The sequence below is a fragment of the Conger conger genome, chromosome 11, assembly GCF_963514075.1.
Source record: "Conger conger chromosome 11, fConCon1.1, whole genome shotgun sequence".
In the NCBI taxonomy this organism is placed as follows: domain Eukaryota; kingdom Metazoa; phylum Chordata; class Actinopteri; order Anguilliformes; family Congridae; genus Conger; species Conger conger.
In genome coordinates, this window is record NC_083770.1 from 21384275 (window position 1) to 21400285 (window position 16011).

Consider the following 16011-nt stretch of genomic DNA (forward strand, 5'->3'; position numbering starts at 1 on the left):
TATCTTGTTCTCTCTCTCTCCCATATGTCTCTGTCTCTTGACCCCATTTGACTTGAAAATATAGTAACACATGTTTATAGTAACAAACTGGGCGTGCACACAAGCTCTTAGACCTGACAGGAGCTTCTCTCATATTAGATGCCTTATAACTGTGCGTTAGTGTATGTCCTGGCTATATGCATCCATATCGTGCGTACATATGCACAGTTTGCGTGCCAGCGACTACCCAGAATGCATCTCTCTCAGGTGCGTTTCCCAGCACCCAGTAGGGGGTCATCCTCCGGCACCAGAAGAGCTCTGAGACAGTCTGTTCCAAAGGTCACGGCGGGGTCATCTTCTCGGATCTGCCTATAGCTCCATACGGAGATATTTCCAGCGTATACCATGAGAGTGGATCTACTCTGTGTGCTGTCGAGGCGGAGTGGTTTCTAGCCCATTTTCCACCTAACTGTTACCATCTGTTTAATTTCAGTTGCAATCTGCTCAGCTCCCAGCCCTGGGGGGGTATGAACGGGGGTGAAATTGACCAATTCTCTCCGTTAAATCTCAACATATGAAGCAATTACGCTGTGGGGAAAAGCCAGTCCCTTTTCCTCAAATTCACACAGTGGATATTTACTCAGAGAGCGTTAAACAAGGCTCAGGGACTGCCCTATCGATTTACTCCTGTTTCTGCTTTATAATTGGGTCATTTACCGTTACCCAGTGTTAGCAGCTCAAAGATAACAGTGATAAGTTCAATAAACTGTTTTTTTGTGTGCTAATTTACTTTTTGTAAATAAGAAGGCCATTCAAATGTTTTCAGTCCGATTACGACTGTCCTTAATTTCATTTCAGTTCCAAGAGTGGTCAACTATTAGGAACATTAGCATCTTAGGTGTTAATATCCTATTAGGAATAGCAGCATTAGCATCTTAGCTGTTAAATATTAGGTATAGCAGTAGCAGCATCTTGGCTGTCAAATATCCCATTAGGAATAGCAGCATTAGCATCTTAGTTGTTAAATATTAGGTATGGCAGCATTAGCATCTCTTATTAGCACGGAGCAGAACGTGTGTGTTATCAGATGGATTCCTCAGTACAGGAATGATGATGAAGATGAAGGTGCAGGCAGCAGCTGGGCGCTATACTAACCCCACAGCCTTGTCAGTGATTACCATGGCATCATGAGGCAGCCTCTGATAAACTGCACCCCACGTACCCCCCATGCATCATGTTTAAGGGCCCGTCCACACCTAGAACGATAACTATAACGATATTTGTAAAAATACATCCTTAAAAAAAATAAAAATTCGAACTGAAGTGTATAGCGGGTCCACACCACGGCTATAAGGACAGTGATGAACGATATCATTGGAATCACTTTCAGGGTGATTTTTTTCCAGCTCCATGAATGAAACACTTGAAAGCCAAACAAAATCCATCCAAATTAACAGGGTGTCACGTTCAAAATGGCTGTTTGCAGAACGCTATCTTTAATCAGTGTGGATGCTCACATTGTTACTGTTTTGGTTATCGTTAATGGTTCTAGTTCTTCGTGCGGATGGGCCTTCAGTCTGTCAGTGTGGCGTATCGTCTCCCTGTTGTTGAACGACTCTGACCTCCCTTACCAGATGCACCAGTACCAACAAGCGTTTGTACAGCAACAACAACAGCACCAACAACAGCAGCATCTCAACCACCATCAGCAGCAACAGCATCACCTCAGCCCCCAGCCCCTGCCCTTTCTCCCCTCCCCCCTGGACTACCAGGCCCCCCCGGGGCCCTACGGCCCGGCCGGGACCCCCCAGGCGGCCCCCACCCCCGCGGAGCCCCCATTCACTAACACCAGGTAACCACACACACCCCCCCCCCCCCCCATTGCCCTCCATCCTGTAACCTCGGCGACAGGGCATGCATGCTTTACCGGGCACCACAGGGGTCACAACCCTGGGAAAAGTGCGTGGATGTACAGAGGCGTTTTCAAATATTCTTAATGAATTTTGAAGTAAACTTATCGGAACTGCCACCGTACCTCCTGCCAAATTGACTCGACTAAATTATGATTATTATAAGTTTTCTTTTCTTCAGGAAAGATTCAAGGGTTTAATCGTTGCTGTAAAGTTCAACAGAACTTCACACCGCAGATCATTTCTGTTGAATTCAGTATGTGTTAACCCCTTCAGGGAAACTGAGACTGCCCCAGGTGGGCTTTAGTGTGCCCCAGTGCAGAAACATGCAGCCCTGGCGCCACCCTCATGTACCAGTAAAACTGCACATCTGAGTGTTTCTGTTCATAACCATCACGCTTTGGAGGCCCTTTTACTTAGCAACGAGACGCTCACAGTGAGCTGTGTGTGACCAAAGATATGCGTGTCTCTGTGTCTGTGTCTCTGTGTGTGTCCCTGTGTGTGTTGTGTGTCTGCTTGCATGTGTTTGTGTGTGCGTTTGTCTCTGTGTGTGTGTCTCTATGCGTCTCTGCGTGTGTCTGTTTGTTTGCTCGTGTGCGGCGTGCGTGTGCCGGGGTGCGTGCGTTGCGTGTGCGGGGTGCGTGCGTTGCGTGTCTCTCTGCAGTAGAAACCCCCTCCTGAGCACAGAGGCGGTCACCCCTCCCCACCCCCCCGCCAGCCTTCCCCCGGACATGTCCCGCTGGAACCCGTTTGGAGAGGACAACTTCTCCTCCCTGACGGAGGAGGAGCTGCTGGACCGAGAGTTCGACCTGCTCAGAGCAAGCAAGTGTCCCCGTTCTCTTCCTCTCCCCCTGACCCCGAACCCCGAAGCTGCTTTCACACGATGAGACTCAAACGCTGCATTCAACGCCAAGTAAGGCGGTGACTACTCAAGGGAGGAATTCATGTTGAAACTTGTCATCCTTCCAGGATGCCGCTTTGTGGCGCCACTCAGTTTCTTCACGTTTTGGGATAAAGTAACTATGCTAACTCAGTTAGCCGCATAGCCTGATTGAAACTGCTATGACTGGGCTGCGTTGCAATTAGCGGGAGGCTACATCTGCCGGCTTCATACACGGCTGTGTCTGATGGAAAGGTCAGCTTCAAACAAGGTCAAAGTTTAAACAATTTGAACCCTTATGGATCTCTACTAGGCCCTCCATAGGAATTGAATGGCTTGATGCCGTGTCGAGCATTTTGACGCTGATCATGTGAAAGCCACTTAACCTTTTACAACCCTCTCAACAACATGAGTGCTCTCTGCCATATAGCACATTTCAGCATGATTTTTATTAATTAATTTGGAAAGTTTTAACTGAAAGAATGTATTGCTAATTGCATTGTTATGCTGCTCAACGTGTAACCTATTTCTCACAAGATGCCTGTGTACTGTATTTTAGTTTAAAGTGGTGTGTACATGTGCACCATCTGAGTAGCCAAATTTGTATGTTTAAATTTACAAGTACACTGCAAACGATTGTACCTCTTTGCATTTTAATACTGCACAAAATATAAGAAGGTTATTATATTTTGTGCACTGTTAAAGACCACAAAATTAACACAGGGAATAAAATGAACCTAAAATGGCCGCACTGCCTTTATAAAGGGAACATACGACACAGAAAGAGTAGGGGGGGGGGGGGTGCTGTTGGTACTTTTTCAAGTTTAAAAATAAAGGGAAGAGGTGAAGGTAAGGAACGTCACACAGCTGACATTTTATATAGCAGACGCTTTTGTCCAAAGCGACGTACAAAGTAGTGCATATCAAGGTCATTAGAACATACAGAGCAGGTCGGATAAGCTACAATTCACAAAGAAACCGTTGTAGAGCCATTAGCACCATTTCCAGTACACAGGGCAAACAGGCCAAGTAAGGAATTAGGACTAACTACAGTCTACAAATACAAATGCAAAATATAATATAAAGACAAATTCAACTGCACAACTAGATAAGTACAACAAGGGACAAACCGGTGAACAAACAAATGGCAATGGATCAGGGTACTCATGCAGAGGAGTAGGGGCGCAGTGTGAAGAGAACTCAGACATGGGTAGTGAATTAATGACCCCCTCTCCTCCCTGCCACAGAGAATCCGGTGGAGAGAGCAGCGAGTGCGGACACGGGCGTGGGCCGGCTGGTCTCGCTCAAGACCCCCCCCAAGGACCCGTTTGGCTCCGTCCCCTTCCTGGCCAACCCAGGCAAGTTCTAGAGCCTCCTCACCTCCCCAACCCCTGAAGGACCAGCCCCCTCCCTCCCCAATTCCTCTGTCCCTCCACGTCTCCCGGAAACGCAGACTGTGGCCGAGACGTCGTCCAAGTAACCCCCAGCACCCGGACCAAATATACCCGTATATAAATATCACAACTCCACACTGTGTATCAAACAGCGGTCAGGATTAGAACAGGAAGTCATTGGTTGTTCACAGTCGTTAATAGAGCTCTCTGCACTGTAGCCTGGCTGAGCCTGTTACTAAATATGGCAGATTTAGTTAAACATTATGCTTCTCTGCCAAAATATGTTACACGATATGGACACGATACTGAGCAGTAAGTTAGCGTTGTCCACGATAGCATTGTTACAGTTTGCTCATCTTCAGAGCTTCACTCTCAGGTCATTGATCTCGGGAGTGGCTCTTGCGTCTATGGATGTAAGAAGAAAACGAGATGGGTCTTAGGAATGCAGATTCCTGCTTTGGAGTATAGAACGTATATGTTTTCATATATTATGTATGTGTTCTTTTTTTCATATTATTTTTAAGAACCTGGAGTCTCAGGCAATTTGTTCTTTCCTTTTGGATGTTTTTTTGGTTACTCGTTACATTGTTGTCAAAAGACTTCAAGCTTAACAGCAAAGAAGCTAGGGGTGCTTACAGCAGCCATCTTGAAGTTGTTGCCTTCCATGCACATTTCTTTGAAGGTACAGTACTGACTGTGCACACTTAGACCTCACTCATTAAGCCCCTGCTTCTACCTCTCTACAGGGGTGTGGCCTTGCTCTTAGGAGGGTGTGGCCTTGCTCTTAGGGGAGCATGACCTTGCTCTTAGGAGGGTGTGGCCTTGCTCTTAGGGGCGTGTCCTTGCTGCTTTCTGCCTCATGCCATTTGCTGCTCATCTTTCAGTGGTAATTTGCTCTTTTGCTTGCTTGGCTCTCACTTGCATTTCATTTTAAAAAGTTGTTTGCATGAGTATAAAAAAAATATTATGTTGTCTTTCTTTTCTGTCTCTTCCTCATCTTTTAATAGACTGAGCCATATGAGTGAAGAATTCAGTTTAGTTATTTTAATGGTAAATTAAATTTACCCACAGTCAGTTTGATGGGTATGTGAGCGGGAGTCTCACATTTTATCGTTCTGTATAAAAAGCAAACCTTTCCAAGTGTGTTTTATCGCCTGCCGATTGACTTGAACATGTTTACACAGCATCTTAACATTAGAGATGTCATTCTTATATGAAACCTGCAGTCTGTGTTGAGTATAACTGCAGGACTGGGCAGTCTTAATTAGTGTTGTGTTGAGGGAGACACAGATGTGCTGGTCATGCTGATTAAAAAGCCGCAGCTGAAACCCACAGTCAGGAAGGGCTTGCGCTGTGCACCGGGGCAGGTGGCTCAACGGCGAGCCAGCACGGGGGTTACGCCCCCTCTCCCCTATCATGTGACCTGGGTCAGGGTCTGCAACCTCAGGGGAGGGGCCAGCTCATGTCAGTCACCAGTGATTGGACCTCACCCAAACCGGTATAACGAGCCCAAGGCTTGCAGGAGCAAATCAGACAGGACTAAAGGGCTATATTAATATTGGTGTCAGGTATTTTGTTGCCACTGACATTGTAATGATCAAGACTGGTGACCAGGTTCACAACAATGCCCTGTTCGGTCGTGACAGACATGAAGACAGCGGATTTCAGTTTGTTCTATTTGCTTTTGTTTAAGAAACAACTGCTTAACCAACAGGCAGATTCAGTCTCCCTAATCTCATTATTATCAGTTCAGATATGGAGGATAAACTATCAGGAGTGGTTGGTAAGGAGGTGTGGAGGATAAACTATTATGAGTGGTTGGTAAGCAGTTTTGTCAGGCTCAGGGTAACTGCGGTTACTGGGGTAACGTGGGGGCCAGTAGGTTCTGTGGTGTCATGGAAACGGCAGAAGATTCCGTAGCAGGCTTCTCCAGGTTTGTGGCTGCTGCTTCTTGCTTCCCACTCCATTGCAATGCATGCTGCACAATCGCATAGATCCGCGCACGGCTAGTTGAGCTTCATATCACACTAGCTAGCCAAATTTTATATCACAGTAATGCTTCAAGCTTCATATCAAGCTTGCGTGGCAAGCTTCATATCACACTAGCGTGTCAAGCTTCATATAAGGCTAGCACATTGAGCTTCATATCACACTAGCGTGTCAAGCTTCATATAAAGCTAGGGCGTTGAGCTTCATATCACACTCACGCATGCAATAGGCAAACGTAGAGCAGAGGGGTTCGCAAACATGGAGATCATTTCTCATCATCCATGCATTCTCAGATCTCCTCTATTCATTTACACTTCTTTCACGGGTGTGTGTTCCACTCAGAAAAGAAGCTTTACAATCAAATGTGATTTTACAGTTGATATTACTGTATGTATTTTATTTTTATTTTTTTCCTTTTACAAAAGGTAAGTTGGCAGTGAACTAGGGAGAATTCCTGTGCTGGTATTCTGAAGTTCTGTCATTCTTTCATCTCATTGGCCACTCGAGTTGTGACATCACAAGCCTCTCGTTGCAGGCCTGGTAGTTCTGTTTGTTTTCATGTGCTGTACATTTAAAGACAACAGAAGGAGAACAGCCATATAGAGAAAGGTCTTGTTAAAATGGTGGACTGGTGGGCAGATTTGTGCCAATAGATGAGAACCCCTAACGTCCTAGTTTTGTTTTTGGATGCAAATGCAAAAAATAATTAATAGAAGACAAATGTTAAGACAATGAATGCACTAATACACAGCGTATTAATGCAAGATGTTGTGCGTGATTGGTTAAGACCCACACACAGACACTTTTGAGATTATTATCTTTGTTTTCATTTGCATTGTCTTCATTTTTGTTTAATTTGCATTCATGGGCGTGGAGCTGAGCAGTCATACTGTACCACATCACTCACCTCAGGTGTGTTACCAACAGCTTGTTCAGTTCCCCCAAATATCTTAGCACCCGCTTCAGAAGATACTGTTGATGACTGTCAACTACATGTATATGAAAAGATGTGTGCACATGTGTGCTTCTGTATACAATGAATCAACTATAAGAATGTCATAAGTGCATAAAAACTTTTCCAGCTGTGACCACTCGTACATACGACAATAGATGCTGATAAGTTGTATAAGATGTTCTGTTTTTAACAGACACACACTATGTAAATAAACTTGTATTATAATGTACATCTTGAATGTGTTTCTTTAAAAACTGGTAATAAACATATTCAAAAGCAAAGATCTTTTTGTTCATTTTATTGCTAAACCCTTTCTCTGGAATTATGGGATTTGTTCATAATGGAACATTAATTTTGATCTGCCCACCACTATATCATGATTACAAGATGGTTTTGTGAACATGGCTGTCCTTTTTCCTCTACTGCATAATTTGACACAAATATAAAAAATTCAGAACTCCACAAACCAGAATGCCATGCACAGAAATCCAAATGAGATTGATTGGGATATTATGCTTTTGAGTTTTGGGATTTAAGCATTCAATGTAAAAATGGACGCTTTCTGTGCAACTCAGTAGTTGGATTTAATATACTTGCAGTAATCGGCTTTGTTGATTCAATTCACCCTTTCCCTGGTGTTGGTTTCTGATACACATATAAATGATGAAATGTGTAATAACCACAGAAGGTTGTATTTTGAATGTATGGTCTTAAAGGCTGCACGTGTGTCTTAGTTGAGTATCACATTGGAAATGCTGAACCTATTCAATGTTAGTTGAAGTTACAGAAAGTTAATGTTGTTTCGTAGCCATATTGTGAGTGTTAAGAGTTCCCTGGGCTTAACGGTTGTCTGAAATTGGCAAAAAGGCAAGATTGAGATTCCCCCTCATTTATAACTGCCGTCTTCTATTTCAAATCTCATATATACAATACATTCTGATGCAAAGCAATTTGAGTACACCCAGTAATGATGCATTTCTCCAAATGTGTAATGATCATAAATGTGTAATGGAGATACTGAGAGAGGAGATAGATACTCTCTTTGTTTCAGGGTGACGCACAAACCTAGAATACGCATATGGAGGATGAGCACTAATGTGGCACTTTCTGCGCTTTCCCACACTTTATTTACTTAATCCTGTTATTAAAGGTTGACTAAGCAATGGCATGATTTTCATGAAGCATGCAATGTGCCCATTAACAATAAGCAAAGCAACCAAAAACTAATTAATGTTTCCCTGAAAAATGGAAGAAAATGTTATTGTTTGATCATTTGATTTTTCTAAAGATTAAGAGCTATATTTCAGAATGTGCTTGCACCCAATGAAAGGGGACCTTCCATCAAGATGTGCTTCAACTCACAACTCATTTGCATATCATGGCAGATAGGAGTGCGGTCAAAATGGCCCCCATTTCTGTGACCATTAATAAGAGAAACAAGAAAAGCAATGCCCTTTGCTGATTTAACTAGTGAAAGGTGCTTAACCCAGTTCATAAATATGATGAATTATTGATTCATGTACATGTGTACCAGCCTGCAGTGTCCTGATTCACTGTAAATCTTTAATTTCCTCCTCTTGTCATATGAAGTTCAAATCTACCCACCATGCACAGCAGCTGCTGGACGGAGCGTGGCACACGGTCGCTAATCTGTTAGCCGGTAACAGCAGGACGTGGTCAGTATGCTCCTTATTCAGAGCGGACCCAATCAGCCGCGGTGTCCACATGTCAAAGCCGGGGAACGCCGCGTTATCGCCACCTTACAAGGCCGTCATCAGCCTTTTAATCACGCGCCACGCAAGAACATGGCGGGACTGCGCGCTACATTTGTCATCTCCAGGTTGGGACCTTCTTATATGATTAAAGATGTTCCGTCATGTAGAGCTTGAGATTGTTTCCCGCAGAAGGGTGGGTGTAATTATCTGCACTAATCTAGGCAGGTTTGCCCAGACAGATGCTGTGGAACACTGTCTGCTCAAGCAGGGCTCCTTTCTGCCCGAGACCCTCCGAGTAATTTTATTTATTTTTCATAAATAATGTTATATTTGTATGCAACTAAGCCCTTGACATGGTCTGGCAGGTTGCAGATTTCAGATTTTACTAGATTGAAACATTGGATTTTGAAAAAATAAATAAATAAATAAACACCCTCATGTGGCACTCTAATTCTGGGTGCTTTTGATTGGGCAGGGATCTTAGTGACATTTCTAAAGGGTAAACGGAGTTCACCCATTAGAATTACTCATTACAACACGTTCCATCCACGTACACACATGCACAATACGTGTTCTTATAATGAATTTCTCCTTCGTTTGAATTGTTCATCAATACATTTTGGGCAGCCTATTGCCTAGTGGTAAAGGTGCTTAACTGGGACCTGGAAGGTGCAGCTGTTGGGCCCTTGAGCAAGGCCCTTAACCCCACATTACTACAGGGGGAATGGCCCCTGCTTAGTCTAATCAACTGTAAGTCCTTTTGGATAAAAGTGTCTGCTAAATAACAATTGGGTAGAGATAGTGACACAAGCAGAGGACAAAAGTAGGTGAGTGAAAGCATCTGGGTAATGACTAGAATCAGTCCGTGCACCTCGTTATATCGAGTGACTGTTCTGAGGGTTTTTTGCAAATACAAAGCAGCTGCCTTGTAATGATCCAAATCAAAACCCGGTGTGATTTCTGAACAATAAGCATTCCCCACAATATGCTCACACACCTACAGTAAACACACCGGAATGTGTTACTGGTGTCCAGCGCAGTCGTAAAATAAATGACTCTACGCTTCATTTCAAAAAATGAAATGTGCCGTAAAACAGTCGGCATTTTGGTCCAACGCCTCTTATGACTGGCAAGAGCAGACTTAAATTCGGGGAAATTCATCGTCCAACTGTTCTGCTTCCCTGAAATCGTGCTTAAATGTGGCATTTGGCCTGGTGAGCACTGTATCTTGCGAAAACCTCAGCCGTCCTCTTAACTTTGATCTTCATAAAAAAAAAAAAAAGAATGCTGTCTTTTTCTTTTTTTTAAACTGCCATCTTGCATTGAATGCTTCTGAGTCTGCTCAGTTCAGGAGAAGGCAGGAAAAGAGCAGCTTTGAGACCATATGAGTTCTGTAATTCTCTTCTTTGGCCCTTCTGTTTTAATGCCACACAAACTGTTGGGATTAGTTTGGTTTGAAAATTCCTGACATGAATGTCATCAAGGTTGTACCCTGGGAGTACAATAATCGGCGGTCAAATTAATCCAGATTGGACTAATGCTAAACCACTGTCATATTACAGAACTTACAAGGGCTAAGGAGCGTCATTACACAATTCACGACAAAGCATTAATCATGTTTCTGGTCTTAACGATGCTGTCCCGTCCTGGCTCTTTATTGTCATCCTTAAACCTCTATCTGTTAATACAACGTCCATCTGTGTGGCTCTGAATCTGGAACTTCAAATTTAATCACCAGGGCTGCAGTTTAAAATGAACATTAAGTTTTATGTTTGTGTTCATATTGTTTAGCTTGTGATGGTGAAAATATATACTTCTGTATGATTTTCTGAAATAAGGCAAAATAAATGTTTTTTCCTGGTAAAAAATGTATATCTTAAGAATGATCATTTTTAGATCTCTTGACCTGAACCTGACCCTTATAGACCGTATTTACATATGGAAACATGTTAAGGGCGAGTTAGTGTTGTGATCTCTTTATCTGAAGGAGAATCTGGTGCAGATTGTGTTGGGTATTTATTCCTTTGGACGGCTCAAAGTAATGCTTTATGAGGGTTTGGGGTGCAGCGGGGGTCAGATTTACGAGGTATTTCTTTGTCCTCTTTGTACAAAAGCTGTTGTACAGGTGAAAGGGCAACATGAAATCAACAAGCATCATGTTTCTGGGCACATTAAGGAAGGTGGCAGCACTGTAATACTTCTGTTTCTGTGAGAAAAATAAATGGACAGCAAAAAACACTAGGTTTGGGGGGCAGGATTTAAAGACACTGCTGATGTCCGTGTGTATTTGTCAACAGATTCCATGATACACTGAAGACTTCAATAAAAAATAAATATGTAATTCTGGTTTCCTCCAGTAGGTGGCAGTGTGACGAGTCCAGGGCAGCCCGGTGAGCAGCCCGGTGAGCAGCCCACTCCGCCCCCGGCGACCCTCGCCCTCGAGGAGCCCCTCCCTCCAGCCGTCAAGGAGCCCAAACCCAGCAAGAGGGGCGGGTCTGCCGGACCGCCAACCCGGAAAACGGGGGAGGAGTCCGACAGCGACTTCGAGTCGGACCCGCCTTCGCCCAAGAGCAGTGAGGAAGACGAGCCGGAGGAAGACGAGGGTCTGAACAGCGAGCACGGCGACTTTGCCGACGACACGGAGCCCGAGAACCTGGGCCAGCGGCCACTGCTTATGGACTCTGAGGAAGAGGCGGAGGTGGAGGAAGAGGAGAAGCACAGCTCCGACTCCGACCTCGAGCAGAGGAAGGCCGACAAGACGCGTTCGGGCCAGCCAGCGGGCCGCAAACCGGCCGCGTCGAGAGTCGCCATCGCGACCGAACCCGGACCCAACGTGGCCATTCCCCCTGCCTCGCCCACCGGGGCAGCTCCAGAGCCCGTCGGCGGGGGGGAAGTGGACGTGTTCGGGGCTGTACCCTTCCTGGGGGGTGGGGGCCAGTCCCCGAAAGCGGGCCCCTCCGAGGGAGCCGACATCTTCTCCAAGGCCCCCTTCCGGCAGGCGAGCCAAGAGCAGGCCATGGACGAGTTCGACGTCTTCACCAAAGCCCCGTTCAGCCGGAACCTGTCCCGGACCAGCCGGGGCAGCGACGCCCCCGTGGGCCAGACCCCTCCCGTCTCCCCCGGCAGCGTAGACATCTTCGGCTGCTCCCCCTTCCAGCCCAGCCACCCGCCGGCGCCCCTGTCCCAGAGCAGGGAGGACGTTTTCGGCCCGGCGGCCTTCGAGGAGGAGTCCCCCAGCCCCCAGCAGCAGAGGAACAAGCAGCGCAGCCTCCAGAAGCTCTCGTCCCGCCAGAGACGCACCAAGCAGGAGAGCGCGGGGGGCAACGGGAAGCGGCACCACGGGACCCCCACGGGCGGCCGCAAAGCAGGCAAGCCCAGCTACCGCACCCCCGAACGCGCCCGCCGCCACAAAAAGGTGGGCAGGAGGGACTCGCAGAGCAGCAACGAGTTCCTCAGCGCCTCCGACTCCAAGGAGAACATCAGCCTGACCCGGGGAGACGTCGTCAAAGACAAAGGGGCCTGCCTGGCCCCTGAAGACGCCCTGCTGGACCCGTTTGGGGCCAAACCCTTCCACCCCCCGGACGGGGGCCGCCACCCGCACCCCCAGGGGGACCTGGCCCTGGCCAGTGGGAGGCCCCGAACCAGCTCCCTGCACGGAGCCTTCGGCGACGGGAATAAAATAGACGACTTTGGTGCCGTGCCCTTCACAGAACTGGTGGTCCAAGGAGGGACGCAACAGCAGCAGCCTCCGGTGGAGCTAGACCCTTTCGGAGCCGCACCCTTCCCTTCCAAACAGTGAATGTCCCGTCTTCCAGCACACACACACACACACACACACTCTCTCCCTTTCACACAAACATGCACGCATCGTGGTGTTATGCAAAGCCTACGGTTTACCCCTCGATGGAATCCTCTAGGCCAGTGGCTTGTGTGATTTGCTAACCGCCCGCATCCAAATCAACTGTTGAGGCTTACCAGAAGAGGACGCATTAAAAGATGCTTTTTTTTAAAAGATATTTTAATACGTAACGGACTGAGGAAGAATCCTGTGGAGTACAGATAGATGACCTATTCTAAATTGGATATGCATTACCTTTAGCCTGTACCTGTTTGCTAAAGAGCCTCGTATGCTGCATTTACTCTCATTTTGTTCTGAAGATGTTCATCAGAGACCTAAAAGGAAGTGTCTGAGCCGTCTTTGGATTGGACTGTGATAACGAGCTTGCCCCGTCGTCAACTGCTCGAGTGGCTGCCAAGCTCCGTGTGTGTAGATTGCGGCTTCCTAACGTGATCTACCAATAAGATGAATTTCTCACCGCAATGCCTTATGGGTAAAGTCCCGCCCTGCTGCACAGTACAGTACCTCTGAACCGTTACGCTGACCTTGTGCATTTATCCAGTCTAGGCCTTTAACATTGTACTTCACCCATTTAGACTCAACATTTTCTATGTATATTTTTACATTTTAGAAAGTCAGATGCACTCTTGTATTTCAGTACATAATAGCTGTGGTGAAAATTTGTACTTCATCTTTTTTTCTTGAATACTAGAATGAAAGGGATTTTTCTAGTTTGATTCCTTAAACATTTAGAGCGGTCACCAGTGACATTTTAATACGGAATCTTTACAAACTGTAATTTTAATATGGTTCCGCTGTAAAACGTGGGCAAAGAGTACTACTCGGTTCTAATTTTGCTGTGATCTTTTTTTTTTTTTTAAACCAAATAAAATCACAGTATTACAAAAACATAGATTAAATGTGAAATTTTCTAATGTAGCAATATGAATTAAAATGTTATCCACATCGTTATAGGGGACTACAAACACTGCCAATGTCTTGCGCTGATGCTGATTAACCAGACTACCATTGTGAACAGGCATGTATTCGGAAAGGGAGAAGGACCTAATTTACGCCCTTTACACCAGACCGGTGTATGAGAGGCTGAGAAAAGCTCCTGGATTAAAACAATGCCACTCAAGTGCACTTTGCCCATTTTACGCTTCCGCAACTTGAAAGAAAGGAGAAAAACTGTTACTGGTTGTCTGGATCTTCAGGTTTGGCAGTGCAACCGTACATTTACTAGCCTTTAGCGCATTAACGCTAATACAGTAATCCTATCTTTTATGCCCTTCTAACAGAGCCCTACTGGGTCTTGAAGTGGGATAGCTTTACTTTTCTTTTTTTACACACTTGTAACATGTTTTTCCCATTTGTTTATATTTATGTTGTACTGCTGTCAAAAAATGCAATAAAGAGGATGGATTCGTTAAAAAAGGAGGTTTTCTGTCATAGGGCTGGGTACAGTCCAGTTCCTCACAGAGGAATGCATATGGAGAAGGTTTTACGAAACAAACATCCACATTCAGTATCATCAGAGAAGGACCGTCATCTGTCTGAGGGGTACTTTCAGCACACCGGTGCTGTGTCTGTATGTAAAAGCTCTGGTGCTAGCCATCCATCCCATTCTGCAAAGAAATGTGTTTGCACGGATGAACTTAAGGACTTTGTACATTTGTGAATGTGGTTTAGAATTTTTTTTTATCATAATAGCAGTTAGGTTTCATGCAGGTTTTTTTCTTCTTTTTTTTTTTTTTTAAACAAAGGCAGCCATGTGCACTTTGCAAATTGTAATTAGATGGTGGGTAGGCCTGCTGCATTATCTCACAGCCTACTAATTAGGAATGGCCAATCATACTCCCTAATACTTATCAGTTCTGTAGAAAGCAGATAATGCCCGACTATTGAAACGTTAAGTAAAGTCCCCACAACGGTGGAGCTCTCAGACTGGAGCCAGAGGCTCTGAGTGAGCACTGTAACAAGCACCATCCCAGCGACTATTCCCTCCCTCCAACACCGAGATTCACATGCACAACCCTGTCCACAAGGTAAATGTCATTCTGTAATAAATGTGGACCATAACTACATGGAAAATACATTTCTGCCAACCTTGCCAATAAGTGAGTTATATTCACAAAATGACCCATCACCAAATATAAAATTAAAAATGCTGAACTGCTTTTTTTTTTCTTTTTTTTTCTAGTCCATGTTCTAGAACCAGTAGTGATTGTCAAGAACCTTACACCTTAAAGGGGTACAGCTGCTTTCAGTGTGCAACACATCCAGGGGTGACATGGCTCAGGCAGTAAGAGCAGTCGTCTGGCAGTCGGAGGGTTGCCGGTTCGATCCCCCGCTGTGTCGAAGTGTCCCTGAGCAAGACACCTAACCCCCAAATGCTCCTGACGAGCTGGCCGGTGCCTTGCATGGCAGCCAATCGCCTGTCTGAATGTGTGTATGAATGGGTGAATGAAAAGCATCAATTGTACAGCGCTTTGGATAAAGGCACTATATAAATGCCAACCATCCAAGTCTCCTTAGTAATAACACATCATATGTGGTTTATTTTTACACTGCACATGCTCATTAAAAAGTTTCAGTAACAGTAATGATAGACAGCCGGGCGCTATTTTACAGTGTAAAGTTTAGTCCTTTATACATATGTATAATATGTATAAAGGACAATGAGAGAAACATAAACATTCCTGTAAACAATCAACCTTTTCCCATCTAAGGCATGAGCCGCATAATTTCACCAGTGACAGAATAGCCTACCAGCGCTGCAGTCTCAGTGCAATGGCTCTCACTGAGGAGATCAGCTCTATACACTGCGTAACGTCTAAGGCTACAGCAGGGATCTTCAAATCTGGCCCTCAAATCTGTCATTAACTGAACAGTTAAGTGTTGCTGATTGGCCAGACTGTCTTCACACCTGACTACCAGGTAAAGGGAGGGTGGAAACCAGCAGTTCTCGGCCCTTTAGGACCTTGATGTGATGATCCCCGGGGTAACAGTCTCTCTCTAACTTCGACTCCAGAGTGCATGCATGTTTTGCCTGGAAAATGAATTCTGAATCAAGGCAAAAAATAAAAAAGTGTCAACACATGATTGGTCCATTTGTAAATCAAACACTGAACAGTGCTGATGATTGCACTGTGAGGTGCGAGGCATGAAACAGGCTCTGTACAGTAAGAGCCTAAACAGCCTTTGTTGTTGAACACTTTCCTATATTCAGCAGGAATGAACAAAAGAAATGTTTTTCCTTTAAATAAATTAGACAAGAGCAAGTGCCTTAAGGACCATTTCTAATCAAATGTTGAAATAAATAGGCTACTGTACAGCTAGTCTGTCCCT

The 16011-nt window shown here is 45.2% G+C and overlaps 1 protein-coding gene across 4 annotated transcripts in view; it reads left to right on the forward strand.

Annotated features, from left to right (window-relative positions):
• Positions 1–14097, forward strand: part of bmp2k (BMP2 inducible kinase) — a 47536-nt gene extending 33439 nt beyond the window's left edge. For 3 of the 4 annotated variants that reach the window (XM_061259713.1, XM_061259715.1, XM_061259714.1), the window contains 4 exons: positions 1614–1831; positions 2554–2711; positions 4017–4127; positions 11180–14097. In XM_061259713.1, coding sequence (XP_061115697.1) covers positions 1614–1831; positions 2554–2711; positions 4017–4127; positions 11180–12621 — 1929 coding nt within the window. In that variant the 3' untranslated portion in view covers positions 12622–14097. The remainder of the gene's footprint in view (positions 1–1613; positions 1832–2553; positions 2712–4016; positions 4128–11179) is intronic. The other variant, XM_061259716.1, reaches the window with a different exon arrangement.
• The last annotated feature ends 1914 nt before the right edge of the window (positions 14098–16011 follow it).